Below are 23,967 nucleotides of genomic sequence, written 5' to 3'. Positions count from 1 at the left end.
ATGAACTATTCCTCAAAGGTTGAAGATCTCCGAGTGACGGAGCAAGGGTAAAAGGCAATCGGCCTTACGTTTTACAGTTTCAAATTTGAGTTACATGCCTATACACACAGTTTACTACCCAGTATAGAGAAGAGACAGAAAAGTGATGAATGGATGAATGAATGCCAAATCCAGCAAAAGTTGACGATGACTGTGGGTGGATAAAATCCCATATCAAGGGGTTTCAATTCGCGAGTTGTATGTTCCAGCAAAGAGCGACATTGAATTGACTGGATAAACAGATTGTATCTAGAAGAGAAAGGTCGTAAATCGTAAAGATCATCTATCGTAAAGAGATCGTAATGTATGGCTATACAGGAGCAAATAAAATAAATAAAAAAACCATTTTGGCGCTCAGCGCTGATCCAGCATCCTTCCAGCATCATCAGCATTTAACCCTGATCAAACAAAGACTCTACTTACATGCTATTGCTTTTCCTTATCGGCAGGGGGCGAACTCCCAATCCGACTCAACTGTCCCCACATTTCGGTGATCCTGGGCGGTGTCAATACACCCTTCTTCGTTACTCCACGTCCCAACTTCCTTGAAGCCGGGGTAGCAGTCTTCACATTCTTGGCGTTGCCATTAGAGTTAACAGCAATGTCCTCGTATCTGTTCAGAGTATTAGCAACCCTGGCGCTAGTGCGAGTAGAGAGGGGAGGAGACTGGGCAGTAGCTGGATTGGTAGTAGCTCGCACAGGTGTTGATTTTGATTCGACATTTTTTCTGACGGGCAGGAAGCTCTTTTTGGCAGGCATGGTACGCCTCACAGAGGCTATAACATTCGTGTTCTCGGGAATCACACGAGAAGGAGCTCGCGTGGGCGTAGATGGTGCCTCTGTCGAAGCAGCAAGGTTGACTCTGGTAGGAGTAGTCCCGGGAACAGAAGGCGTAGAGGCAGGAGGGGGGCTAGGCGAAGAGGAGTGGGTACGGAGACGGAGATTTTTGGTGGCTGTTAGTCGAACGGGTGTCTCAACCTGCTCGGCCACCATGGGTTCGGAGACCGGAGATACGGTAGCACCACTTTCTTCCACCTCAGGAGGAGATGATCCTGTCCTCCTTTTCGGCGGTCTTTCATCTACAGACCCTTCTGAACCAATGCTGACATTGGAGTTGGCGCGTGTAAGAGACGAGGAAGGAACATTAAGCGAAACTCGAGGAAGAGAGTTGGAGTGTTCGTATCCGGGTGAGGGTCGGGTGGCGGAACGTTTTGTCCCCCGTATGGAACCAAGAGGTGAGACGGTACTGGGGTTGACCCCATTTTCCTTTTGGTCAGCAGGTGCTTCAAGGACGACCTCACGGACGACAAGTGGGTTGCTGGGCGAAAGATGGGATTGAGAGCTCCTAAGCTCTTCGTGTTCTGTTTCTGTAGTCGGTTCAACAAGCTGTCGAGTCTTTCTAGGCTGACCAACGGCATCCCCACCTCGACGGGGGGAGATTGTAGCAAGACTGCTGGACGATTGGGACCGCCGAGGACGAAGTTTAGGAGAGCGAGTGATTGGCGGAATATGAGTTGAGGTTTCGATATCTTGGCCGGCATATGGCTTTATGACAATCTCCATTGGCGGTGCGATCGGCGGATTGCTTTCCATACACGAAGCTTGTGCAATTTCCTTCAGAGCCTGATCCCTGGCGGCCTACCAGAAGATCAGTATGCGCCATTTCACGCCATACTCTTACGACTTACCCATCCAGCCCACTTGAGCTGATTTAACACCATATACTGTTGTTGCGGCCCGACGACCATCCCGGGTCTCACGATCCTCATGAACCCAATTGCCTCTTGCGCCGTAAATTGGTATTTGTATACCAAATACGCTCCAATGAGAACACCTGTCCTCCCCAAACCGGCTTTACAATGCACAGCAACTTTTTGCCGCTTGTGCTCAATTGTGTGTTCAGCGAGTCGGATAAATTCGCGAACAATGTCGTCGGGCGGGTTGGTGCCATCGTCAAAAAACATCTCAATGTGTTCTATGCCCATGTCAAGGAAATGGCGGCGATCATAGAGCTCGTCGTTGAGTCGGGCAACAAGGCCGACGTTTTCGCGTTCAAAAATGTCCAGAACGCAGCGGAGTTGGTGGGAAATGGTCCTGGATTTGACGGGAGTGTGAAGGATACGTCCGTTTGGCGGAGATTGCAAGACTCCTTCGATCCAGCTGTTTTCGGTCGGGGATGCAAATGGGATAAACGGACCAAGGATGTTTAGGTCTCCGTTTCTACTCTCATCAACATCCTTTTTCCTTATAATGAGATTGTCGCCAGGCGATAAAAGGGACTTACTCTACCATTTCATAGTATTGATACTCATCTGCATCAAATGAAGCAAGATCTAACAATCCATTTCCAACCGCCTTTTCCACGCCATACAGGATATCTTGCACGGTCAAGCCGTAATCCATTGGACCACTGCCGGCGTCTCGGAAGGGCATGACTTCGAATTGCGCAATGGGACGAAAAGCATTCCAGGGCGGTTGTTTGTCGACAATCAACTAATTTTCAAGTTAAATCGCCGTTCAATCAAGAATGTTCGACTTACAGAGTAGAGAGCCGCAATGAGGATCATATTGGACTTCATCTTTGGTTCTGTTGTTGTATAAAGACAAACAGGTTTCCCCCGTTCTCTCGCCTTCTAATCATGACGGAAATGTGCGTCAGTGCTCGTCCTTGATCACGAAAATGGGACAACCAACCTCCAGTTTCTCATGGATGCGTATGCAGGCATGAAACGTAAACGCAAGGTTCAATGGCCCGTGGTCCATTGCGAAACTCGTATAACGCATATCATCGTCCACTGAAAGCATAAATTTGGTCAATGCAGCCCTTGAACGCCACAACGACCATGCAGGAACCAAGCGATCTCAGGGACAAGACTCACAAGTGAACAATGAACAAGCCCGTTTGTTTCCCGGATGACCATATGGTGTCTTCGCATGCGCCTGAACTTCTTTGAAGGTAAGGGTTGTAAACAGTAGATAATTAGAGAAGACGGCGACTTCGTTGGGGAATGCACGGGTTGAAGTAGATGGCATCTTGCCGACGCTGATAAGATTATCCAGAGGCACCTTTTTATCTGAAAGCAGTATCTAATAACTTTCTCAATTCTGACACTACAGTATGGATATGATCATCAAGGTGGCGAAGATGGATGATCGAGGGGTACGGACGAGAGGAGAGTGCTGTGCGCGGGATGCGGGTTTGTGATTTTCGCACTGCTCAGGTCTGGGATGCCGTATGTCGATGGATGATAATGGTGGTGGACTGGTCGTGGGAGGAGTGCTGGGACTGCCCCAGCAGGACTGGGAGATGGTGTCGAGTGGAGACGAAGAGAATGGAGAATGATAGGAAATAGAAGAATAGGAGAGGATGAAAGAGAAAACGAGGTGTGATGGTGCGTGACTGGATGACTGGACTTGTTGGCCCGAGCTAACAAAGAGGAACCGTGCGCAGAGGACAGTGGCGCTTTACTCCCATTTGATCCCGCGCAGTGCGTATGCAAAGTCAGCCGCGTCAAGGAAAACAAAGCATCAGGGGATTGGTGACGAGCGAGATGCATGAGAAAAAGAACTCGCTTACAAGTTCATCGCCTCTGGCAATCCGTTGTAGGCACTTGCTACATTTTACCTCATGTAGAAACGATACCTAGCACCGTTTCAGGTTTAACAAACTTGAACGTGACGACTGATACATAAATAATAGTAGCCATCACGCGTCAATGACCGTTTCCTTATCAGTGGGCCAGATAAAATTACCACAAACGATAGCTCTTTGATGCCATTCATCATGCCCACCGGCGCTCAGTAATACTATCGACCCCTGTGTGATGCATACATCACATCCAATAAGAAGAAATGACAAGAAACAGGGGGATTTCTTGACCTTTTGTTACTCGTAAAAACACAACGCGTGTCATGGAGGCAGCTTCGTGCCTTTTATTGCGTCATAAGCTGAGCCGGATTGATATCAGTTTAATTCCCAGCCCGTAGACGCAGCACACGACAAAAATATGTATGAAGACATTCCAATTTCTCAAGGTCCCCAGTCTGTGTTAACCATTGGCCCAATCCCGCTTACTTTTCCACTGACCATGACATCCCAAGTGCCGGCATCTCCGACTGCCCCGGGGCCACCCGTACGCTCGGTGCCCGCAATGTCAACCTCGCTTCCGCCATCAGGCCCCATCAACGACAACCCTTACAACGTAGACCTCGTGATTCCCTACTCCATTGCCCTCTCCAAAAAGGATCTCAAGGACAGGCCCAAGGCTGAAGCTGAAATCAAAGAGGGATACGTTTACCTGTTGCAAGAGCTCGAAGGATCCGGGTTCCGACTTGCATCGAAAGCCGGTAGAGGGAGTAAAGGACAAGAGGAGGTCTGGATCTTTGTGGGTGCGAGCGGAGAAAGAGTCGAGCAGCTTGTGGAGGAAGAAAGGTGAGCTGGCGGTAGATAATACTTGTGTCCTAAACTAATTCCAATAGGCGCCTTGATGCATCCCACAACCTCCTTACAGCGCCATCCGCCCTTCCGCCTGCTCCGGCTACTCGACTGCGTCTAATCTACAACACTCTCACTGCCCCCAAGCTTCAGGGCGGTCTGGGAATAACCCCTGGTCGAGGTAAATGGTCTCGTGTCAAAAGTATTTCAGCACTCCACGATGAGGCTGCAGACAAGGCTTGGGTCGAAAAGTGGACAACAGGTGGAGACTGGCAAGTTGGCTTGACCAAGGGCCTTGATGAGCATACTCGCAAGAGAGGAGGGCTTGGAGATCAGCAACCGCCCGCTGTCCATCTGTACTTTGATTACCTTACAACTTACACACTTTCTCTTTTCCCCATCACCGTTGTTTCGGTCCTGTTTTACTTTTTCACACCTGCCGACTCTTACCCTCCCTTGTATGCCCTTTGTCTTAGCTTGTACTCGACAATCTTCATTGCCATCTGGCGGGTCAAACAGCGCAAGTTTGCAGTCAAATGGGGCACCTATGGTTGCGAAAACGTAGCCTTCGGTCGTCTCCGACCTGAATACGTAGCTAACCTGGGCCTGGACAAGACAGCGGCTTGGCAAGATGTCGAAGCTGTTGATGCAGTTCAAGCAGGGAGTGAACTGAAGAGAGATACCAAAGTGGCAGCCTCTATACCTATCATTGCTGCTTGTGGCGTAGGCTTGGGTGTGGTATTGATGGGACTTTTTGTGCTAGAGGCATTTGTATCTGAGCTCTACGACGGGCCGGGTAAAAAGATTGTGCCTCTTATCCCCACTGGCCTTTTCGTCCTCATCGTTCCCTCCGTCATAGGTGCCTATCAATTCCTCGCCAAGTTCATGGTCAAATGGGAAGACCACCCGACACCTGTCGGGGAAAAAAAAAGTCTTACAGCCAAAACGTTTGCGATGAACGCCATTGTCGCCTACCTCGGACTGTTTCTCTCTGCGTAAGTCCTTTCTCATCCCATGTCAGTCAGGCCCTTTAATGTTAGCAGCTACATCTACATTCCCTTTGGATCCTTCATCATGACCCATGTACAGACCCATCTCATGGGTCGACTTCCCGTTCCAGGCTCTCGAGGAGTCAACTCTACTACCTCTTCCGTCACTTCCGCTACTTCCTCGGCCGCGGCCAGCATCAGCGCTGAGAAACACGCCATCAATGGGGGTCGTCTCAAATCCCAGCTCTTCACGTACACTGTCACCAATCAAGTCTCTGGTGCGTTCCTTGAACTGGGAATGCCGTTTATTATGCGATTCATCCAAGATTGGCGAGCTGGCAAGACAACAATCAGGGAAGCGCTGAAGAAGACCAACGGTCATGGAGAATCTGAAAAGGTCCCCACGACTGAAGAGGAGATTGAGAAGCGTTTCCTTAACAAGGTGGAAAGGGAACTGGCTTTACCCGAGTATGACACTTTCAGTACGTCCACTTTTATTTATCCATCAGCACATACGGTATGCTAACCAGGCGAATTAGCTGACTATGCAGAAATGGTCACTCAGTTCGGCTATGTCGTCATCTGGTCCCTTGTCTGGCCACTTGCTCCCGTCTTCGCGCTAATCAACAACTACATCGAACTTCGAAGCGATGCCCTCAAGATTTGTAAACACGTTCGTCGTCCCGTGGGGGATCGTGTGGAGACTATCGGATCATGGCTGGAAACACTAAGTATTATCTCCTGGATCGGGGCTATCACCAACGCTACTCTCATTTATCTCTTCCGCCCGTCCCCTGCTTCTCCTGACCTCCATTCCCAATCCCCCAACCCCAATTTCCCCACCCCTGGATCTCCATCGTTATCGCACATCGTTTCGGCGTACCATACTTCTTCTTCCCTTGGTGAATGGTATCCCCAGCTTGCCACCTTGGGTCTGTGGGCTCTGGGCGCGAGTCATGGATATATAGTGTTGAAGTGGGTGGTGGAGGGTATTGTAGAAAGGGTATGGTGGAGGGGTAGTGAGGAGGAAAGAGAAGTACAGAGGATGAGGGCAGGTTCTAGCTCTCCTTCTACCTCAGGGGTGATAGATTCGCCTTCCAAATCAATTTCGGCCCGAACACCGAAGCCAGAATACAGGTATGGAGGCGAGACCGATCAGAATGGTGGGATGGGTAAGATGTTGGGTAAAGAGCCCGTCAGCACCTTTTGGAATGGCGGGGAGGAAGGAGCAAAGGAGATTGCGAGAATCATCAAAGCCGAGTGAGAGCGAGGTTCTGCGCGACGGTAGGGACCATTTTATGTGACAGTATCGTTCTTCGTGCCTTTACAAATTTATTTAGGAAGATCATCAAAGGTTGTTAGTACACAATGACAACAGCTAGCCAGCTTATGAACAAACATGACGTCTCGCCAACTTCAAGCCAAGCCACACCGTCCTCGTGGATAAAATACATCCATGAGAGCGTCTGCTAATTGCTAATGATGCTGCCATTTGCATAAAGAATGCAATCCTACTACCAAACTCCCGGGCTACCTGTCCGTTTAGGAGTCATCCCCCCGCTAACACTTTGCGGCCGCTTACTGGACCCTCTTCTGAACACACCTCCGCCTCCAGTGTTTTGGGAAGCTTTTACACGGGCGGCGTTGGCTATGAGAGATGATATCATACCATTGCTGTTGTTTTTGGAAAGTAAAAATTAATAGCGCCAAGTGGGAGGAATTGCATTAGCCATGGTTTATAAGGTAAAAGACAGATGATGAAGAGAAGAAAGAGGGACACGTACTACGTCGCGCTATCATGTAGTTGCGCATCTTTGAGCTGCAACATCCACGCCAGCGTTGCTGATACTTGTGAGGTATTTTCCACCAAATCTGCTTGGAGCTTCCGCAACGATGCTATGGGTAAAAGGGAGAGCGCGTCTATTTTTATTTACCGCCAATGGCATAATGTGAGAGTCAGCTCTGTTGCACGGAAAACTTAATGGGAGAGATAGGCAGCAGCGAACGAACCTTCTTCGAGTCCACAAAGTTCCTCAGCTCGAGGCGTATCCATCTCTGGCTTTTCCCCCAACCCATATTTGCCTGTCTCTCCTCCATTCACATCCCCCTCCACATACCCGACACCCATCCCAAGCCCTGCCGACATTGACCCGTCCGTATCTCGCCCTTTGCCTTTCTGATCGCTCGTGTATTTCACTCCTTTATATGCGTCAAATGTCTCCGCCCTTCTCGGCTGTGGCCGGGAAGATCCAGAAGCGGAAGAGGTGACAATCCGTAGAGGAGGAAGGGCAGAGAGCCGATGCGAGTCGACTTCATCCAGGTTGACGGGTACACCCATTGAGATGAGATGTTCCCTCCTGACGCGGGAACGTGTCCAGTCGAGGGGTTTGGTTAATGGTGGAGTGGTAAGTTGGGCGTAAGCATCTCGCCTTTGGATCGATAATGATGATGTCCATCAGCACGAATATATCAGAGAAGGAAAATGGTAGGATGTGTTAGGGACGTACGAGGATTGGGATACCAACACTTGCTTTAACCCGCCTACCATCCTGATGGCTTCATTACTCAATGAATCCTGGTGGAGGAATAAGGGAGATAAGATTGAGGAAAGTTGGTTGGCGATCTCGGATTTAGGAGGAGGTGGACGAAGTTCAAGTGCGTGCTGTGGAGCCAGTCAAGAAGATATGAGAGTCAGCACCCTTGTCGTCGGCGTAAAAGTCAAAAGTTGAGAGATGGACATACCCAGCGTTCTTTGATCGGTTCAGGCTCTTCTACCAATCCATTCCCACCAACCCCGATTTCAGCACCGATGGGCTCATCAAATTCCCCTTCCTCAAAATCTGCAAAATCTCCAAATCCATCATCATAATCTCCGCCTTCGACTGCCATTCCGCCTTGGTCGACATTGGGATTAGGTGTCGGGAAAGACGATGATCCGAGGTCACCAAAATCATTGAAATCATTGAAATCGTCTTGATCGCCTTCCCCGTCATCTTCCTCCTCCTCACTTTCCTCTCTTTCCTCTTTTTCCACTTGATTCGGAGCTTCTGCTTGCGGTGAGAGCCATTGATGCGACTCCTGAACCGGGCTAGACTGGACTTCCGCAACTTGCGCCTCTTCAGAATCGCTCGCTCCATTGATCTCCTCTCGTGATGGCTCCATCTCTGTCTTTACTTTTGTCTTCTCCTGTATTTGCTCTTCTTGCACCTTCTCTAGCCCATTCGCTGATGGTGATTTGGGGAGAGAATACCTACTGAAGTCGTTGACATTTTCATTGTCGCTGACATTGCTGACGTTGCCGAAACGTTGCTCGTTTTTTGGTAGAGGAGATGCAGGTGCGTCAGCCCAGGGATCGTCCATTTTTGTTTGAAGGCTGTTGGCGAATTAAGTATGGAGTGCTATATGTGGAAAGATTATGATATACAACTGGGCAAAGAAGACGAAAGAGGGTTCGCGGACTGATTGACGTGACGACCGACGAGACCGCAGAGTTCACAAGTCGTGATGTGGCAGATGATGCGAAGAGATGATGCTGCATGATGATTAAAGCGGCGGTGGTGATGGTAACAAGAACTGGTCCAGCAGTAACGACGACAGCTGCACTGTGAGTGTTATGACAAGGTTAAAGCGCAAGGGTCCACCGAGTCATACATATAATACATGTACAGTACAACACTCTAGCCATCTGCAATACCCTAATTAATGTCCGTCATGACCTAATGCTCCGTTAAACCCATTCATTTGCTCTCCCCATACCCGACCCTCTCAACAGCCAACCATGCATCTCGTTCACCCTCATAAGTCCATCCCAACGGCCCAAGATCACAATCTGCACAGATCAACCACTTGACCTTGCCTTTGTCCGCCCTCTGTTCGGAGCCCGCGCCAGATGGTGTGTGGGGAGGCAAAGTAGTCGCGGCGTCTGGACGGCTGAATCCGATATTGTCAAATGCAAAGGGGCCGGATGCTACGTGCCACACTGCATGGGGAGCCGCAGCGGCCGGGAAGGGCGATGAAGGGTCGTCGGGGAGCTGTATATGGCAAGTATCAGTGACGTGTGCATTTGCTGGGCAATCGACCCGCAGGGAGCTACATACCACAGAGGCCTGCAAGTCCGCCCACACGCCTCCGCCGGGCTGGAGAAGGAGGCTCCCACAGCCTTCCCTGGGACAGTGCAGCGTGCGCGAGTTGGCGCTCGTAGCCTCCGACTTGAGCTGGGAGGGCCCGAGCGCAGAATACGGGATTGTGGCAGGTCGTGGGCGTGATGATTGGGCGGCAAGGGCGGCGAGGAGCGCCTGTTGGGAAAGCTGCGACATGTTTCTGGCGGGCGAGGGGAGAGAGCTGGTGGGCGGGGGGAAGACTGGATTCGAATCGTAAAGAGGATACAAGGCAGAAGTTGCAGACACCAGCCAGAAAAAAGGGGCGAGGACGTCACGTGGCTCCCGCGTGGTCTTTTGAACCCAACGGCACCACAAAAAAATTGGCCTCCACCAGCTTCCTCCACGCGACGCACCCCTTCCCCCGCCAGTGACTTACTCCATCGCTGCAGGTGAATTATTCATCGACAATGGGACCCACTTTTCATCAAATCACCCATTCTGCAGCCATACACTCACAGCACCATGTCAGGCCCTCTAGGAAACCTTCCAGGCATGACCTACGACCCTCTCAAAAACAGATACTTCCCGACTCCCAAAGGCCCACTACAAAACGATCAACCAGCACCAAGTCTCTATGCCTCTACTTCACTCCCCAGAAAAGGCCGTCCAGAGATGGTTTTAGGGCTCTTGGACTGCCAGCTGCAAAGAAAGCGGCAGAGACCGGATATCCATGAAAGCGTAGTATCTGGTCCTGGGAGAAAATTGGTCAAAGGTAGGGGGAGGATGGGAGTAGGGATGGGAAAGCGAAGTGAAAGGTGAGGTCGGCCGCCGTCATTTGACCTTTTTTATATATAAAGCTGTCGATCCTGACATTGGCATGATGTAGAGGAGAAGAAGCCATACTAAGTAAGCTGCAATTAGATGCGGAGCATCATTCCTGTGGTTGTCATGGTGAGACAATCACATCTTACAAAGCAAGTTCTTTTTTTTATTCATAGCCTGATTGGTTGGTTGCCGTCGTGTGCGTGCTGATGAATCGAAAAAAAAGTCTTTTGGAGAAGAAGCATATTTAGCGACAACGGATCATGGCAAATTGGTCATGCACGGCCCAGAGGGAGAGACTGTGGTCTTTTATATCTGTCCTCAAGTGGTGCGTTCTGCGTCAGCCACTGTAAAGAGTCGGCATTAATCTCAATTCTATCAGCTCATGGGAGTACATTTTGATATCATGCGATTAACTTTAATGTGAGCTACTTTGATCCTCACCGAATTCGCCTGTTGCTCACTCTTTGCTCAAGAGCCATTTCAGGCGGAGCAGACCCACATGTCCACCTATTCAAGAGAGACCCTCAAATGCTGGATCATATCTTTATGAGTCACTCTGAACTCAATCTCAGTGGAGGCGATATGTATGAAGTATCTTCATTTGATGATCGGTGCACTATCGGTACGTTTCTAGGTCTACCTTTTTCATATTGCCTTTTTTGTTGTTAACAGGAAACAATAGGCGGCCACAAGTCCCTAACGACGATCAACTACACATCCTCCTTTACCACCTCAAACCGTCGTTTGCCGTCTGACGCTCTCGCAGTCCATCAGTACTCTCGCGATCTCGTATTCACGGGGCAGCGGTCTGGCTTGGTCACTTGTGAAGATCTCAGAGTAAAGCCGAAGAGTCCTGTGGTCGTAGGCGGGACAAGAGGGAGAAAGGCGGTGGTAAATGTGAAAAGGGTGCAGGACGGGGCTGTTCCTTGGGGATTAATCGTTAGTGGGATGGGAGATGAAGTGAGCTTTTTTTTTTTTTTTTGGTTTCTGTCATCTTTGATGGCAGGGTAGATTAAAGCGCAGAAGTTCGGATCCTAATCATTCATGTGGCAGCTGCTCCTGTACGATGTGAGATTTAGTGACAAGCCGTTGCACACTTTCCAGGGCCATATCAACAACTATCAAACTCAAGTTGTATGTCTCCACCCCTCTTTCCCCTTCCCTCTTTTACTCCCAGCTCATTATCGGAATAGAGCACCGCCCTTTCCCCTTCTGGAACCCACCTTTTCGCCTCGGGTTCTGATAACCGTATCCGCGCCTACTCCCTCTTAACCGGCTCGCCCTTAACCCCTTGGCCAGAGGACGAATATCATCAACAAGAGGAAAATCCATTGGTGAAGGAATTTGAGGACAAGATTACGGGGTTGAGTGTGAGGGATGATCTAGGTTTGGATGTCGTAGTCAAGGGCCAGCTTTTGAGGTTTGCCAAATGAGCACCGAATAATAAGCGAAGCGCATTTCTTTAATCTTGTCATCAATCTTGTATACTTGTATCCTTGTTCTAGGCATGCCTTTCAAATGAGGGTGTTGTAATGTAGCCAAACGCCGTAGATGTGCAACACAGCACATACAGTCGTATTTGTTTATCGTTTACTTGTTGGGAATCTAGCTCGAAGAAATTGCTTGGTATGTGAGTGATCTGCCATGATAGATAGAAATAGAGGGGTGTACTTTGGAATGAATGTGTATCGTACATAGAAGGGACTCCGTATAGCGCCCGATGATATGGCGATGAGGCAAGAGAAGGCCAGCGAAATGGCTGTTGCAGCGAGTGTGGCGAGATGAGCAATTCAATTCGTTGGCTGCTGCGAGTTGATTAAGTAAAATGTGCCTGTGAAAAATGCCGACGTCATTAGATATGGAGTTGTCAATAGAGCGCCACAACAGCCGCCACTCGTGTATGCTGGGCATCTCCGGGCGTGCGCAGTGGATGGGCCAGTAGTGCAAAGAGTGCATGTAGTGCATGTCTCGTGCGTCCAGCCTCGTCAATCCCCCCCTCCCGCCCGGGCAGTCTCGCCAGCCACTTCCCCGTCCCCCCCGGCCCCTGTACGCCTCCGCCACAGCGGTCTTGCGTTCGCAGTAGGTCCTTTTCCCCATCCACTAGTGCGGTCTCGCACGCACCAAATGCCGTTTCCGGCCGCATCCTTCCTTTCATCTCTGCTCACCTTTCTACGGCACATCCAGACTTGACACCCCACTTTCCACTTTCCACCACTCCCAAAACTCCCAAAACTCGCCCCACTTCCAGACACCAGCCCTAGCCACGCAGCAGCCAGCACCCGTACCAGAAGCGCACAGGCCGGGAAGGATCGCAAAAAAGTGGTATGTCGATTGCGTACTTTCTGGGTGCAGAAAAACGGGGCAAATCGCACGGAGCTGTCCCTGCTGCCACTCTGCGCCTACCGTGACTCTCTTGATTACTTTTTCCCAGCTCTTTTCTCGTCTTTTTTTTTTCGTCGACGGCTAGACATACAAGCTGACCCTGCCTCTAGACTGTAGACGCTCACTGTTTATAACATTGCATCCATTAATCGTTCCCCATCGATCGTTTCTTGATCCGTGAGCAGCTGCTCGTTTTTTCCCAGGATGCAGTCGGGTCCCAGGATGGTCATGGTGAGCTCGGTGGAAAGGACATTCGCACGTATATACTGATACCTTTTGGTTCTTCCCCTCCATTGTCCTTGCGTCACAGCCCTCCGCGCCTCACGTACAGCACCCAGGGATGAACCCGCCCATCGACCCTGCTCTTCAACAACAAATGATGGTGGGTAATGGTGCCCAACGCGTTCCATTTGAGCAACAGACCATGTCGGATGAGAATCGGGCATAGCTGGAGCAGCAAGTGAGATTGCAGCAGCAACAACAACAGCAGCAACAACAACAACAGCAACAACAGCAGCAGCAACAACAGCAACAACAACAACAACAACAGCAGCAACAACAACAGCAGCAGCAACAGCAAGGGCGAGAGGTGAAAGCAGCAGCTCAGCGAACCCTTGGTGTTGCCGCACAACAGACGCCTAGGCATATGATGCAGCATCCCCAAATGCTTCAGAGTCTCCAGGCTCAGGGAATCAGACAGGTCTTGACACCTCAAGGGGGAGTGGTCTGGCTAGATGCTCAAAATAGACAAGTACAGATCAATCAGGCATGGCTGAACGACCCTCGGCAGCAGCCGCAGCAGCAACAGCAAGTAGGCCAGGGCCAACAGATGCAGGCCTTATATCAGCAACAGCAGCAGCAGCACTTGCAACAGCAGCAACTTTTGCAGCAGATGCAGCAGCAGCAAGTCCAACAACAGCAACAGCAACAGGTCCAGCAACAACAGCAAATGATGACGCCTCAGCAGCAAGCTCAACTACAACACCTGCAACGACAGCAAGCTCTAGCTCAACAGGCAGCTCAGACCCAGCAACGTGCATCCATGCCGCCTTCTGCTCGTCCACCTCCCGCTAGCCTTCCTACACCCAGTCTGTTACAAGTCCCTCCACCACCGTCTATGAAACGTCCAATGCATGATATCTCAAGAAGTGCTTCGCCTATGCCACCTCATATGAGGATACAACATTCCCAACAGCCGCAGCCTCAAGCTACCCATATGCAGGCAAGTTCATCAGCGTTATCGGTCACCGGCAACGCTCCCGCTATACTCCCCCCAAGAGCCTCTACCATCCCAGTTTCCATGTCTGATTCCCATATCGCTCAAAATAGTCCTCAGCGGATCGGACAGTCACAAGCAAATGGTCTTCAAACCCTCCCACAAATACCATCTGAGCCACCTATGCGATGGTCGAAGACCTTGATACTGTCTTCGCAAAACCGTCTTGAACGATGGAAACAAAAAACCGCCAAGCTGGAAACTATGCTTGCCGATGCGAAATTGGGACTTGCAGAGATGGAGAAGGAAGCGAAAGAGGGGAAGAAACGTGCGGAAGAACGGTCACACGATCCGCAAGGAATGTTTGACAAGGAACTTCTAACATATCTGAAAAGAGCTGGATACACCAATGCCGTGCAGGCACTTGAAGGAGATATGAAAGATGCGGGAAGAAATATTGAAGTGAAGCCTGGGTCTCCAAGCGGCTCATCGCCCAAGATTCAGTCACCTCGGGACGTCAAAACTAGCTCCACGCCTGCCGGCCAATCTGCGTCAGTCACAGGCAAGGATGACCCGCAAGGTCCCGATTCTATTTTTGGTAGGGGAGCAGGCGATGAAAAAATGGAAATCGATAAAAATGGAGAAGATAAAGGCGAAACGAAGGACTTGGGAGAATTGTTCACGGTACGCGTCCGTCTAAATGCCCACAAGATACGTGCTGATATGATCGTGATAGTGGTGGATGCTGTATCAAGATACTAGAACGCTTTTGGCTCAGAAACCCCATCTCTTCCAACCGCCTGCCTCTTTGATATCTTCCCACTCTGCAAATGCCTCTAATGGCGTGAATGTCGCCTTTCCTTCCACGACTGCCCGCACAGCGCCTCAAGCCAAGCATGACGATGCCCAGCTCAGATTACAGCAGGCTGAGGAAATGAAGCAGGCGCAGCAAGCTCAAATTGCCGCTCAACAGGAATCTGTGAGACGTCAGTTGGCAATGCAACAAGGACAAAGCCAGCATCCACATCAACAGCAGCAACAACTACAGCAAAACCAAGAACAAAGGCATATAGTTATGATCAATAACCAGCCGCATACGCTTACCCAAGATGAGGTGCATAGATTGATACAGCAACAGCAATACATGACTCAGCAAAATCAGCTTCAACATCAACATCAACAGCAGCAGCAACAGCAACAGCAACAGCAACAACAACAAGGACAAATGCTTGCAATGCCCAATGGTCATATAGCCTCGCAGATCCCTGGTATGCATCAGCAGACTCAGCAGCAGAGAATGCAGTTCGAATCCCCATTGCAGAAGAGGAAGCGAGAAGGTGAAGATGCTCAAATGGGTGGCAAGTTTCCCAAAGTCGGTGCACCGAGTAAGTTGATAACTTGATGTCCCGAGGATGATGACTAAACATCCCGTGACTAGCACCGGAAGATCAAAGACGGCAAGCTGTAGAACTTGCCAGGAGTGTCTCAGCACAAATGACCCCTCAACAGGGTCACATGAGCGAAATCTCGCAAGTGAGTGCCTTGACAAAAAAGTCATTTTATTTCCAACATGATTAACGTCGTTTATCAAGTCTCCTGCATCCCAAACACCTCAAGATCCCGCCCGACAACATAATCTGGCTGAGGCTCATAGAGTATATGCGGCTACTCAGGCTGCCTATGCTCGCCAACAAGTGGAGCGTACCAGCGTAGCCAACTCGCCGGTCAACTTCAATATAGGCGTGTCTCCTGTCCAGCTGGGAACTTCGCCGGTGGGTAATGTTCAATCACCGGCCGTTGGTCATGATGTAGATGGGAGCTCGAACGTCAATGGGAACACTGTTGATCGTGCACCAACACCTGCAAGCGCCAAGGGTAAAAAGAAGCCAGCTCGAATCACCGTCGATACCGAAGTGGGGGATGCTGCGGACCATGACGCACCTCAATCTGGGGCCACCTCAGCCACAAGCAAACGCAGAACTCCTAGTACAGGCAAACGTCCGCTGAAATCCGCGACGACCGCGGAAAAGCCGGTCAAGGGCAAGACAAAGGTGAGATAATTCATGTGAAGAGGAGATCAAGATCGATGGCTGCCATGGCTAACGTTACAACTTATAGACAAAGGCAGCTAAGAACGCCTATGCGGTTCAGCCCACTGGAGATGCTTTACGGACAGAAGGGGAGGAACCGGCACAAACCCCGTCAGGACAGGTTGCCCAGACTCCTGGTTCGACACAAAGTACTGTGTATCCTCTTCCTGCACAGACCCCTAGCCAGGAGCAACCGACCCCTGCACCTCCAACGGTGGTCGAACAAAATCACCCTGAATCACAACCTGCCCCGCCTCCGCCGCCAGCACAGGTACCAGCTCAGATGCAAACGCAAGCACCTCAAAGTCAGAACACAAGTTTTGAAGCGCCATTCGAGTTTGATGACTCCAATGAGCTTTTCAAGATGCTTGACTTCAACGACGGAGATGGAGGCGGGTTTGATAACGAGGTTTTCAACTTTGATGTGCGTCTCAATTCAGTAAATACCATGTACGGAATTGCTAACCATTATTTCATAGGGATTTGCTTTCCCTAGCGTAGGAGAGGGTCAAGAGGACTGGCAAGCCATCGATAGCTCCAGCTAGATAAAGCTGGCAGTCTCGCCGGTAGCCGAGCATCTCACGAGCTAGGGCTCCAACTCATCGACGAAATGCCTCCAACCCTTACATGGCTCCCATCTTCTATTCCAACTTCCCCTGACCCAATTTCCTGGTCCATATGGCCCGCCTTACATCTCTATTCCTCGCCCCTATCTGTGCAAATTTCCTATTCTTCCTCCATCTCAAACACTACATGTTGCCCCCGACTCGTTTCGCGTTGCCACACTATAACAGATCCATTCCGATCACAAAAATGTATAATATCCATGCTCCCCTTTTTCGATCCCCATCCCCGTATTTCGCGGAATCACCCCAGCATATCACCTCGGGTTTTGCTCTCTTTGTATATAGTAGCATTCCCTTTTTACCTTCTTTTTTGGCCTTCCTTTCCCCTGCGCTATTCGCCTTTTCGCTTTACCTTGCTACATCATCATACCATCCGCCTGATTATTTCGTAACGTGTGTAATTATGTACATAGCATCTTCATTGTTACATAGGATTCTGTTTAACGAGATATTGATGTACAACAGCAGACAGCTGTATGCGTACCATCAGCATTTAAGCAAGTATCTAATAACTACCCTTGACTGGATATGGATGGCATACCATCTTTGTACATAGTAACCAAGTACCAACTCAATTTTCAACCGCCAATAGTATGGTTGATTAATTGTTGACATCTGATCAATGATCGCGGCCAAATAATTGAGCGTTGCTGGATGATGCGGCGGCTTTCTTCAGCGACCCACTATACAAGTCCATTCTTTTCATTTTTCAGTTCTATTTTCTTGACAATATCATCCTAACTCACACGCAATCTTCGTTGACTAACCAACCATCCAGCAATTCCCTCCTGCCTTTCGCAGTCCCTCATCTGGACTCCAGACCACTCCAAGCCTAGATTTGCAGCTCGCAAAGTAGAAGGTTTTATCAGCGCACCCATTACAATCTGATAATGGAAGGAGGACGATGTTTATGAAGGTCCGTCATACCATGCGACAATATTCTCACTCCGATCCATTCAGCTCCATTCATCTAACCTCCATCTTGCATTACATTTGCACTTTACCATTAAGCGTTCATCTATGTAACCGATGCCGTGATAATGGAGAACTAACTCTTCTTCGGAGCTTCAGAGCTCTCCCTTCTTCTTGGTTCCCTCTTGTCGCTCCTAGCGGAGGAGAAGGCATACAACCCTTCTCTTGCCCTGCTTTTCTTGTCGGTGTTTCACCACATGAAAATTTGTCCTTTCTTCCAATTTATACGGTAGGCAAATTGAACCCACGTTCGCTTGTCAAGGCGAAGACTGCTCTGACCTTATGATACAAATAGCCTCAGACGACCACTCTTCATTGGGCGATAATCGCCCTTTTAAATCACAAACAAGCAGTCCATTACCATGTCGAATCCCTCAACCTCCAGGCAGATTAATCCAACAGAGGCCCAAACGAAGGCTTTGAGACTTGCCTCACTCAAGTTCGTTCTAGGTGATCTACCCGAACAGTGTGCAGCGTACTATCTTCGAGATCACCACCTTCAAGAAATTCTATCAATAGCTTCACAAGCCAGGACTCCTTCATTCATCGAGAAACTCAAGACACTCACGTTTATGGATAGTGAATCTGTTATCCAGACTCTGGGCTATAAGCGAGGAGAACCGAGGTCAACTACGACAGATTACCGACATTGGGACCCTTCTCGGATTTCAGAGTACTCCAAAGCTCTTCAAGAGGAGGCTGCAGGGCTTCGTCGTGAAAGAGAGCATGTCCAGATCCTGCTGGAAGGCAGTGGTTCGGATAGATTGCAAGTGTTGCTTCAAGACATGAACACACATCTGGAAGAGTTAAAGAATCACAGAAATATGACCTGGGACGATGGCGCTTGCACGCAACTTGACGTTCTCCGCCGGGCATATAATGTTGCCCAGTCGCACTTGACGATCAATCAAATGTTACCGGATATAGCGACTAAGATATACGATGATCTTTGCAGCCTGCATAATGGTGCTTCTAGGCCTCTGACCGGCAAAAACAAAAATAGAAGCAGGCCTTGGACGAAAGCGATGTCTGAATTGCGATTCGCTGTCAGCAACTTGCACTCCTCGACTTGGGATATTGACCCCGACCTACTCGTTGACATAGAGCAAAAAGCTGATGGATTTTTCACTGAGACAACGGAAAGGCAAGAAGGGCCAATCAGAAAAGGTCATATGGATGCATTGACGAAGAGAGACTCCGACGGCCCCACTTATGGATCGTCAGTCCAGCGTTACACATTAACCCGTTTGAAGGAATTAGAGAGCTATGTGGAGGCGAAACGTGGTGAGGTCGCCGAGATGGTGAATACCATCAACAAAGATTGGGAGGAATGTTCGGGCGGCCCGAATTTCAAATGGAACGAAGTAACCATCCCAAGAGTAGCTCGACAGAATGGTAAGAGTCTCTTCGTTAGTGATCCTAGCAATCGGATCAAAGTACTAACTCTTTTATCTGAATATAAGTGGCCAACTCATGGTTCGGAATGTCAAGCAGTACTCCTTTCGCTCAAGGAAAGGCTACAGTAGAGAGCCCTAGTCATCATGATTATTTCCTTGAGTGTATGATTCCTTATATTCCCTCCAAGGTTGATTATACGCCCGATCTATCCGCACTCAAGCCTATGCCTCAAGTGGCTTTCAACTGTTTTTCGGAGCTACAGCAAGACATCAACTCCCATGCCCAGAGATTACTCTCCGAACAGCCCCGAAATAAAATGGTACCGTCTCAAAACGTTAAGTACAATACTGCCATTTCATCGGCAATGAAAGAGATTGTTGATCGATCCAAGGCTAAGTGGGAAGAAATGGCCACACAGATGAATGATTCCACTTTTGCTTCAGAAGACTTGGAGGCACACAGTGCCCTTATGTCTCGCGCGGCGTCCAATTACTTCACCCTCAGCGCCCTTTATACAGAACATAATGGACCGGCGGCCACTACCAAAGAGTGGCGCAAAGCTTGGGCGACATCTGCTCAAAAGGACAGAGAAGAGGCTAAGAAATGGGAAAAGAATGTTGAGGAATGGCATGCTTCCAGGACGAACGAAAGCATTGATGTTAGCAGTGATGGTAAGGAGGCATCTCAACAGCTCGACGCGGGTGTGTTTCTCCTTCGGTGTTGATGATGCAAGACTGACGGTTTCCCAAAGTAACAACACAGATAGATGCAGCGACAGTCTCTGGTAAGTGGATAAGGAGGATCTGCGTGTATCAGCTGACTAAATAAATAACGCAGAAAGGCATACAATCGCTCCTCAGCAGCTCACAGAACTAGAAAAACTGTTCATAGCTAATGGCTTAGAACCTAATGGTAAGTTCACCTCTTAAAAGGTCCACCTCTCTCAAAGCATCATTCTGACAAAGGTCTAGCGCAATTTGATTGGTTTGAGGACGTGCAAGAGAATCTTCCATTGCCAGAATCGACTGCGACAAGCTCTCAGTTCGGTACGCGAACAAGAGAGGAATCTGCCCCAGCAATTTCAGTTCCCCCTAAGAGTACTACTGTATCGAATTCAAATCGGTGGAGGAAAATACGTGACTTGCCAAGCTGGAGATAAACCGGGGCTGAATGAGGGCATGAGAATATATAGTTGGTCGATAAAGACAGACCGCAATCAAGACAGAACGATGAATGCATGACTACTTGGCCTCCCAACTTACACCACAACCGCAAGCGCCACCCTCCTTAGCTTGCGGGTTGTCTTGTAGTCTAAAGGAAGATCCAATGAGCTCGGTGGCGTGATGAAGTGTAGCACCTAGCGTATCGCATGAGCGGATAAGTTACGGGCTGTTCGGAGGCGACTAACCTTTGAGAAGACCGAACGATGTGAGATCGATGACAACTGGTATACATGCCACACCCTCTGGTTGTAAGACGCTATGATACTGATTAGAATGCCAACATTGTGGTTGGTAGCCACCAAATGCTTCGCAAACTCACTAGTCATCGACACCTCTCTCTTCTGTCAAGTCCATAGTATATTGATATCCATGACACCCACCACTTTCTACCCCCACTCTCAACGCAAGCTTACCTTGACTCAGGACCTCTAAAGGTTCACGTGAAGTGATCCTGGCCAATTGCTAATCGTACAGACGTCAGCCTAAAGGGATTCGCTCGAGGAAGATTGCGTTGAACTCACTTGGACAGCTTCTTGCGTAATGTTCAAGATTGCCTCTTCTGGCGGCAACAGCTTGACATCATCGTCGTAAAATCCCTCCTCTTTGATAGCTGCCAATGACGGCGCAGAGACTTGGATATTAGGCCTTGAAGGGATAGGTGGCAAATCTGGTAAACCAGAACGAGAAGGATTGTAAGCTGATGTACTAGCTAAACGGCAAGGTTTCGGGTCCGAGCGAGGTACTCTATGTTGAAAATAGGGAGCGAGAAGAGTAGAGAAATGGCGAGGTGGTGGAAGACGTGGAAGAGAGGCTGGAAGGCGAGAAGATGACGGGATGGCTGGGCGGGAAAGGAGGCGAGAGCAAGCAGCGCAGATGGAGGCCATGGTGGGGGTTGTCCGTATCTGTGTGAGTTCTTGAAGAGCAGTTGTGGGCTTGAGTGACTCTTGGCTTGCGAGGCAAAATACTCGGAGACGGGCGGAGAAAAATAGCAAGGCGCGCAAGGACGTGACTAATCAACAAGTCCGCCACTCGTGAGAAACACCGTCAAATCGCCGAAGGCCATCCGGTTATCACTTGTGCCGGAGAGTGACTTCATCCACACCATTTGGGAAGCAATTTCTATCCACACTCTTATATCTCGACTTTTATCTTCGATCCGCACTTGAAGAACAGATATAGACGATTCAAATCACAGCTTCACAGATATGTCCTCTGCTATTCAAAACATCACAAACTCTATTCCCTCACTTGGTAGAGCGAGGCTTTTGATTAACTCTTCCGACGACGTTGTCATCGTCAGCGCTGTCAGAACCCCGATTGCCAAGGTTCGTTGGTGAAAAATTCTACATAGTATCTTCAGGCTTACAAGATCAAAATATAGGCAAAGAAGGGAGGTTTCAAAGATTGCTGTCCTGAAGACCTTCTCGCCGCCGTCTTTACTGAAGCGGTGAAGCGAGGTAAAGTCAATCCAGCACAAATTCAGTAAGCCTTTCCTGTCTGCAGCCTTGACCGTTCTGGGACCACTTCAGTTTGTATTAATGACTGGGTTTTATTTTCCAGAGACGTCGCCGTGGGAAATGTGTTGCCTCCGGGTGGAGGTGCCAATGTGGCTAGAATGGCACAGCTGTACGCAGGGATACCCTACACGTGAGTGCTAGCAGACATGATTTGGATCCAGGCTGATATGATAGCAGCACTCCCATCAATACCGTTAATAGACAATGTTCTTCAGGTTTGACGGCTGTCGTTCAGGTGGGTGTCCGTGCGGTCGATATCCGCACAGCCCATGCTAATGAAGGCACTGTTTCAGATCGCCAACGAAATCAAGGCTGGAGAGATTGACATTGGTATCGGCAAGTCCTTTGACCTATCTTGGCATGTTCTGAATGCTGATATTATATGCAGGCGCCGGTGTTGAACACATGACCGCTCATTATGGTGCTGGCGTTCTCCCTGAAAAGATGTCCGAAGAAATTCTCTCCAACCCAGAGTCAGCAGACTGTCTCACTCCCATGGGCATCACCTCTGAGAACGTTGCTAAGCAATATAACATTTCCCGAGACGTACAAGATACCTTTGCTGCGAACAGTTTTGGCAAGGCTGCTGCGGCTCAGAAGGCTGGTAAATTTAAGGAGGAAATTGTCCCCGTCAAGGTGAATCTTATTCGACCATGGCGCAGCGTCGTGAAGAATTATCGCTGATCTGTTCCTGTCTAGGTGCGATGGACTGATCCTAAAACCAACGAGGAAAAAGAAATCATTGTCGACTCTGATGAAGGCATCCGAGAAGGTGTGACCGCAGAGTCTCTTGCCAAACTCAAACCCGCATTCGCCAAGGATGGTAGTACTCATGCCGGCAATGCGTCTCAGGTGTCCGATGGCGCAGCCGCTGTCATCCTTGCCAGGCGTTCGGTCGCTCAGAAGTTGGGATTGCCAATTTTGGGCAAGTTTGTCGTGTCTGCCGTCGTTGGTGTACCTCCTAAACTCATGGGGTGAGTTGAAAAATGAGATGGTATGTCTGTTCACTAACACCAGTTACAGTATTGGCCCCGCGTTTGCTATCCCCAAAGTTCTTGAGAAGGCTGGCATATCCAAGGATGATGTCGACTTCTTTGAGATCAACGAAGTGCGTTTCCTCTGTTGATGGTAACCAGCCAACCTCCTGACGTGCTGTTATTAGGCCTTCGCATCTCAAGCGGTCATGTCCATCCAACACCTTCATATTCCTTTCGAAAATGTCAATCCTGTCGGTGGTGCCATCGCTATTGGTCACCCTTTGGGCTGCACTGGCGCTAGACAGATCGCCACAGCATTTTCTGAGGCCAAACGTGAAAAGAAGAAGGTCTTTGTGACGAGCATGTGTATCGGGAGCGGTATGGTAAGTTTTGGCATGATGCACAAAGAAATGATCTATTGCTAATTTATTGAAGGGTATGGCTGCTGTCTTTGTTAACGAGCAATAAGTTAGGCCACATATTTGAGTTGAAATTGTAGCGGTCGTTGTACAATTCTTTCCCGATGCATGGTATATCCATATCCATTCCCGGTCCCTGTCTCCAGCACATGTGATGGATGGATGGCGCAAGCTGAGGAGCAATGGTTGAAACCGCTAGCGTCACATAGGTGCGAGAATGCAGGTAATGGTCGAAAGTCTTGGTTGTTGATTGCGTTGTCGCATTAATGTCGTTTCAATGATTAGTTTGACGTCCTATATGAACAACCTCCCTATACCCAAGCCTATGAAGACTATATCTTGATCAGCACAGTTGTATCGTCGTACACACCATTTTCAAACCGATTCAACTCACCAGTGCCAATCAATGCTGTGATTTTCCCCGCCACGACTGGTGCACCTTGCGGCCGTATCCGCTTGAAGGCTCCCTGTTGGTTGGCCTGTACCAGTGCGTACGTTCCGACGCCAGTGAATACTGCGGCCCCAGTAAGACGACATGTCCTAAAGCTCAGGGTCAGCTTAAGTACAATGGGGCACACATACAGATGAAATGAGAGTAAGATGGACATACAGGCAGTCTTTACCAGGAAAAGCGCGTTTGTCTATGTTATTTGATGATGTGGACGACATGGATGGCAAATTGTGATGCTGAAGCCTTGGAGTATAATCAGATATGGTAAGTTTGAGGGCAAGAAGAGTGATTAACAAAGAAAAATATAG

At 49.3% G+C, this 23,967-nt stretch overlaps 10 protein-coding genes; 5 read left to right on the top strand and 5 right to left on the bottom strand.

Annotated features, from left to right (window-relative positions):
- Positions 1-69: 69 nt before the first annotated feature.
- On the bottom strand, positions 70-3,676 carry CNAG_00498 (cell division cycle protein 14). The gene is made up of 8 exons (XM_012190941.1): positions 3,617-3,676; positions 2,919-3,502; positions 2,734-2,834; positions 2,580-2,672; positions 2,324-2,532; positions 1,728-2,259; positions 463-1,677; positions 70-412 (listed from the first exon to the last, which is right to left on the bottom strand). Exons 2-7 carry the CDS (start codon positions 3,070-3,072, stop codon positions 466-468), a joined length of 2,301 nt encoding a protein of 766 aa, XP_012046331.1. The 5' UTR covers positions 3,073-3,502; positions 3,617-3,676; the 3' UTR covers positions 70-412; positions 463-465.
- A 378-nt stretch (positions 3,677-4,054) lies between these two features.
- On the top strand, positions 4,055-7,376 carry CNAG_00497 (hypothetical protein). XM_012191367.1 has 4 exons: positions 4,055-4,471; positions 4,519-5,469; positions 5,518-5,945; positions 6,003-7,376. The coding sequence occupies exons 1-4, from the start codon at positions 4,128-4,130 to the stop codon at positions 6,725-6,727; spliced, it is 2,448 nt and encodes an 815-aa protein (XP_012046757.1). The 5' UTR covers positions 4,055-4,127; the 3' UTR covers positions 6,728-7,376.
- On the bottom strand, positions 6,885-8,971 carry CNAG_00496 (hypothetical protein). XM_012190940.1 has 5 exons: positions 8,206-8,971; positions 7,971-8,125; positions 7,474-7,892; positions 7,248-7,383; positions 6,885-7,137 (listed from the first exon to the last, which is right to left on the bottom strand). The coding sequence occupies exons 1-5, from the start codon at positions 8,821-8,823 to the stop codon at positions 6,978-6,980; spliced, it is 1,488 nt and encodes a 495-aa protein (XP_012046330.1). The 5' UTR covers positions 8,824-8,971; the 3' UTR covers positions 6,885-6,977.
- A 120-nt stretch (positions 8,972-9,091) lies between these two features.
- On the bottom strand, positions 9,092-9,865 carry CNAG_00495 (hypothetical protein). XM_012191366.1 has 2 exons: positions 9,561-9,865; positions 9,092-9,494 (listed from the first exon to the last, which is right to left on the bottom strand). The coding sequence occupies exons 1-2, from the start codon at positions 9,777-9,779 to the stop codon at positions 9,201-9,203; spliced, it is 513 nt and encodes a 170-aa protein (XP_012046756.1). The 5' UTR covers positions 9,780-9,865; the 3' UTR covers positions 9,092-9,200.
- CNAG_07364 (WD-repeat protein 21A) lies at positions 9,853-12,129 on the top strand. XM_012191666.1 has 8 exons: positions 9,853-10,378; positions 10,450-10,537; positions 10,612-10,713; positions 10,768-10,808; positions 10,862-11,010; positions 11,071-11,348; positions 11,442-11,522; positions 11,582-12,129. Exons 1-8 carry the CDS (start codon positions 10,086-10,088, stop codon positions 11,819-11,821), a joined length of 1,272 nt encoding a protein of 423 aa, XP_012047056.1. The 5' UTR covers positions 9,853-10,085; the 3' UTR covers positions 11,822-12,129.
- Positions 12,130-12,371: 242 nt separating this feature from the next.
- On the top strand, positions 12,372-17,252 carry CNAG_00493 (hypothetical protein). XM_012190939.1 has 9 exons: positions 12,372-12,467; positions 12,573-12,710; positions 12,881-13,001; positions 13,081-14,670; positions 14,723-15,371; positions 15,425-15,519; positions 15,579-16,037; positions 16,105-16,500; positions 16,556-17,252. Exons 4-9 carry the CDS (start codon positions 13,417-13,419, stop codon positions 16,619-16,621), a joined length of 2,919 nt encoding a protein of 972 aa, XP_012046329.1. The 5' UTR covers positions 12,372-12,467; positions 12,573-12,710; positions 12,881-13,001; positions 13,081-13,416; the 3' UTR covers positions 16,622-17,252.
- Positions 17,253-17,594: 342 nt separating this feature from the next.
- Positions 17,595-20,328, top strand: CNAG_00492 (hypothetical protein). The gene is made up of 7 exons (XM_012190938.1): positions 17,595-17,618; positions 17,774-17,903; positions 17,970-19,069; positions 19,138-19,773; positions 19,824-19,856; positions 19,910-19,984; positions 20,044-20,328. Exons 3-7 carry the CDS (start codon positions 18,037-18,039, stop codon positions 20,229-20,231), a joined length of 1,965 nt encoding a protein of 654 aa, XP_012046328.1. The 5' UTR covers positions 17,595-17,618; positions 17,774-17,903; positions 17,970-18,036; the 3' UTR covers positions 20,232-20,328.
- Positions 19,920-21,380, bottom strand: CNAG_00491 (hypothetical protein). XM_012191365.1 has 4 exons: positions 20,817-21,380; positions 20,615-20,757; positions 20,481-20,551; positions 19,920-20,429 (listed from the first exon to the last, which is right to left on the bottom strand). Exons 1-4 carry the CDS (start codon positions 21,177-21,179, stop codon positions 20,314-20,316), a joined length of 693 nt encoding a protein of 230 aa, XP_012046755.1. The 5' UTR covers positions 21,180-21,380; the 3' UTR covers positions 19,920-20,313.
- CNAG_00490 (acetyl-CoA acyltransferase) lies at positions 21,024-23,530 on the top strand. XM_012191364.1 has 10 exons: positions 21,024-21,620; positions 21,677-21,777; positions 21,856-21,942; positions 21,990-22,047; positions 22,106-22,148; positions 22,201-22,448; positions 22,512-22,786; positions 22,836-22,920; positions 22,975-23,172; positions 23,225-23,530. Exons 1-10 carry the CDS (start codon positions 21,501-21,503, stop codon positions 23,255-23,257), a joined length of 1,248 nt encoding a protein of 415 aa, XP_012046754.1. The 5' UTR covers positions 21,024-21,500; the 3' UTR covers positions 23,258-23,530.
- CNAG_07952 (hypothetical protein) lies at positions 23,161-23,961 on the bottom strand. XM_012191693.1 has 3 exons: positions 23,819-23,961; positions 23,603-23,748; positions 23,161-23,540 (listed from the first exon to the last, which is right to left on the bottom strand). The coding sequence occupies exons 1-3, from the start codon at positions 23,875-23,877 to the stop codon at positions 23,503-23,505; spliced, it is 243 nt and encodes an 80-aa protein (XP_012047083.1). The 5' UTR covers positions 23,878-23,961; the 3' UTR covers positions 23,161-23,502.
- Positions 23,962-23,967: the final 6 nt, after the last annotated feature.

This window comes from Cryptococcus neoformans, chromosome 1 (assembly GCF_000149245.1).
Source record: "Cryptococcus neoformans var. grubii H99 chromosome 1, complete sequence".
Lineage (NCBI taxonomy): Eukaryota > Fungi > Basidiomycota > Tremellomycetes > Tremellales > Cryptococcaceae > Cryptococcus > Cryptococcus neoformans.
The sequence above is the reverse complement of the archived record's forward strand: the minus strand, read 5'-3'. Positions and strand labels throughout refer to the sequence as shown.

Bases quoted from the DNA above. Each gene is read 5' to 3' on its own strand.
- CNAG_00498 (XM_012190941.1), bottom strand. From the start codon at position 3,072: ATGCCATCTACTTCAACCCGTGCATTCCCCAACGAAGTCGCCGTCTTC. The intron at 2,673-2,733 runs GTTGGTTGTCCC...CGTCATGATTAG, and splicing joins GCATCCATGAGAAACTGGAG to AAGGCGAGAGAACGGGGGAA. The intron at 2,260-2,323 runs GTAAGTCCCTTT...TGATGAGAGTAG, and splicing joins CAATACTATGAAATGGTAGA to AAACGGAGACCTAAACATCC.
- CNAG_00497 (XM_012191367.1), top strand. From the start codon at position 4,128: ATGACATCCCAAGTGCCGGCATCTCCGACTGCCCCGGGGCCACCCGTA. The intron at 5,470-5,517 runs GTAAGTCCTTTC...TAATGTTAGCAG, and splicing joins CTCGGACTGTTTCTCTCTGC to CTACATCTACATTCCCTTTG. The intron at 5,946-6,002 runs GTACGTCCACTT...CAGGCGAATTAG, and splicing joins ACCCGAGTATGACACTTTCA to CTGACTATGCAGAAATGGTC.
- CNAG_00496 (XM_012190940.1), bottom strand. From the start codon at position 8,823: ATGGACGATCCCTGGGCTGACGCACCTGCATCTCCTCTACCAAAAAAC. The intron at 8,126-8,205 runs GTATGTCCATCT...CTGGCTCCACAG, and splicing joins AACCGATCAAAGAACGCTGG to CACGCACTTGAACTTCGTCC. The intron at 7,138-7,247 runs GTACGTGTCCCT...CAAAAACAACAG, and splicing joins CTACATGATAGCGCGACGTA to CAATGGTATGATATCATCTC.
- CNAG_00495 (XM_012191366.1), bottom strand. From the start codon at position 9,779: ATGTCGCAGCTTTCCCAACAGGCGCTCCTCGCCGCCCTTGCCGCCCAA. The intron at 9,495-9,560 runs GTATGTAGCTCC...TGCCATATACAG, and splicing joins CGGACTTGCAGGCCTCTGTG to CTCCCCGACGACCCTTCATC.
- CNAG_07364 (XM_012191666.1), top strand. From the start codon at position 10,086: ATGTCAGGCCCTCTAGGAAACCTTCCAGGCATGACCTACGACCCTCTC. The intron at 10,379-10,449 runs GTGAGGTCGGCC...GGCATGATGTAG, and splicing joins ATGGGAAAGCGAAGTGAAAG to AGGAGAAGAAGCCATACTAA. The intron at 11,349-11,441 runs GTGAGCTTTTTT...TTCATGTGGCAG, and splicing joins TTAGTGGGATGGGAGATGAA to CTGCTCCTGTACGATGTGAG.
- CNAG_00493 (XM_012190939.1), top strand. From the start codon at position 13,417: ATGATGCAGCATCCCCAAATGCTTCAGAGTCTCCAGGCTCAGGGAATC. The intron at 15,372-15,424 runs GTAAGTTGATAA...TCCCGTGACTAG, and splicing joins TCCCAAAGTCGGTGCACCGA to CACCGGAAGATCAAAGACGG. The intron at 15,520-15,578 runs GTGAGTGCCTTG...TCGTTTATCAAG, and splicing joins ACATGAGCGAAATCTCGCAA to TCTCCTGCATCCCAAACACC.
- CNAG_00492 (XM_012190938.1), top strand. From the start codon at position 18,037: ATGTCGAATCCCTCAACCTCCAGGCAGATTAATCCAACAGAGGCCCAA. The intron at 19,774-19,823 runs GTGTGTTTCTCC...GGTTTCCCAAAG, and splicing joins ATCTCAACAGCTCGACGCGG to TAACAACACAGATAGATGCA. The intron at 19,857-19,909 runs GTAAGTGGATAA...TAAATAACGCAG, and splicing joins AGATGCAGCGACAGTCTCTG to AAAGGCATACAATCGCTCCT.
- CNAG_00491 (XM_012191365.1), bottom strand. From the start codon at position 21,179: ATGGCCTCCATCTGCGCTGCTTGCTCTCGCCTCCTTTCCCGCCCAGCC. The intron at 20,552-20,614 runs GTGAGTTTGCGA...TCAGTATCATAG, and splicing joins GAGAGAGGTGTCGATGACTA to CGTCTTACAACCAGAGGGTG. The intron at 20,430-20,480 runs GTTAGTCGCCTC...GCGATACGCTAG, and splicing joins ATCGTTCGGTCTTCTCAAAG to GTGCTACACTTCATCACGCC.
- CNAG_00490 (XM_012191364.1), top strand. From the start codon at position 21,501: ATGTCCTCTGCTATTCAAAACATCACAAACTCTATTCCCTCACTTGGT. The intron at 22,048-22,105 runs GTGGGTGTCCGT...GCACTGTTTCAG, and splicing joins GTTTGACGGCTGTCGTTCAG to ATCGCCAACGAAATCAAGGC. The intron at 23,173-23,224 runs GTAAGTTTTGGC...AATTTATTGAAG, and splicing joins TGTGTATCGGGAGCGGTATG to GGTATGGCTGCTGTCTTTGT.
- CNAG_07952 (XM_012191693.1), bottom strand. From the start codon at position 23,877: ATGTCGTCCACATCATCAAATAACATAGACAAACGCGCTTTTCCTGGT. The intron at 23,749-23,818 runs GTATGTCCATCT...CCTGAGCTTTAG, and splicing joins TTTCCTGGTAAAGACTGCCT to GACATGTCGTCTTACTGGGG. The intron at 23,541-23,602 runs GTGAGTTGAATC...ATCAAGATATAG, and splicing joins CACAGCATTGATTGGCACTG to TCTTCATAGGCTTGGGTATA.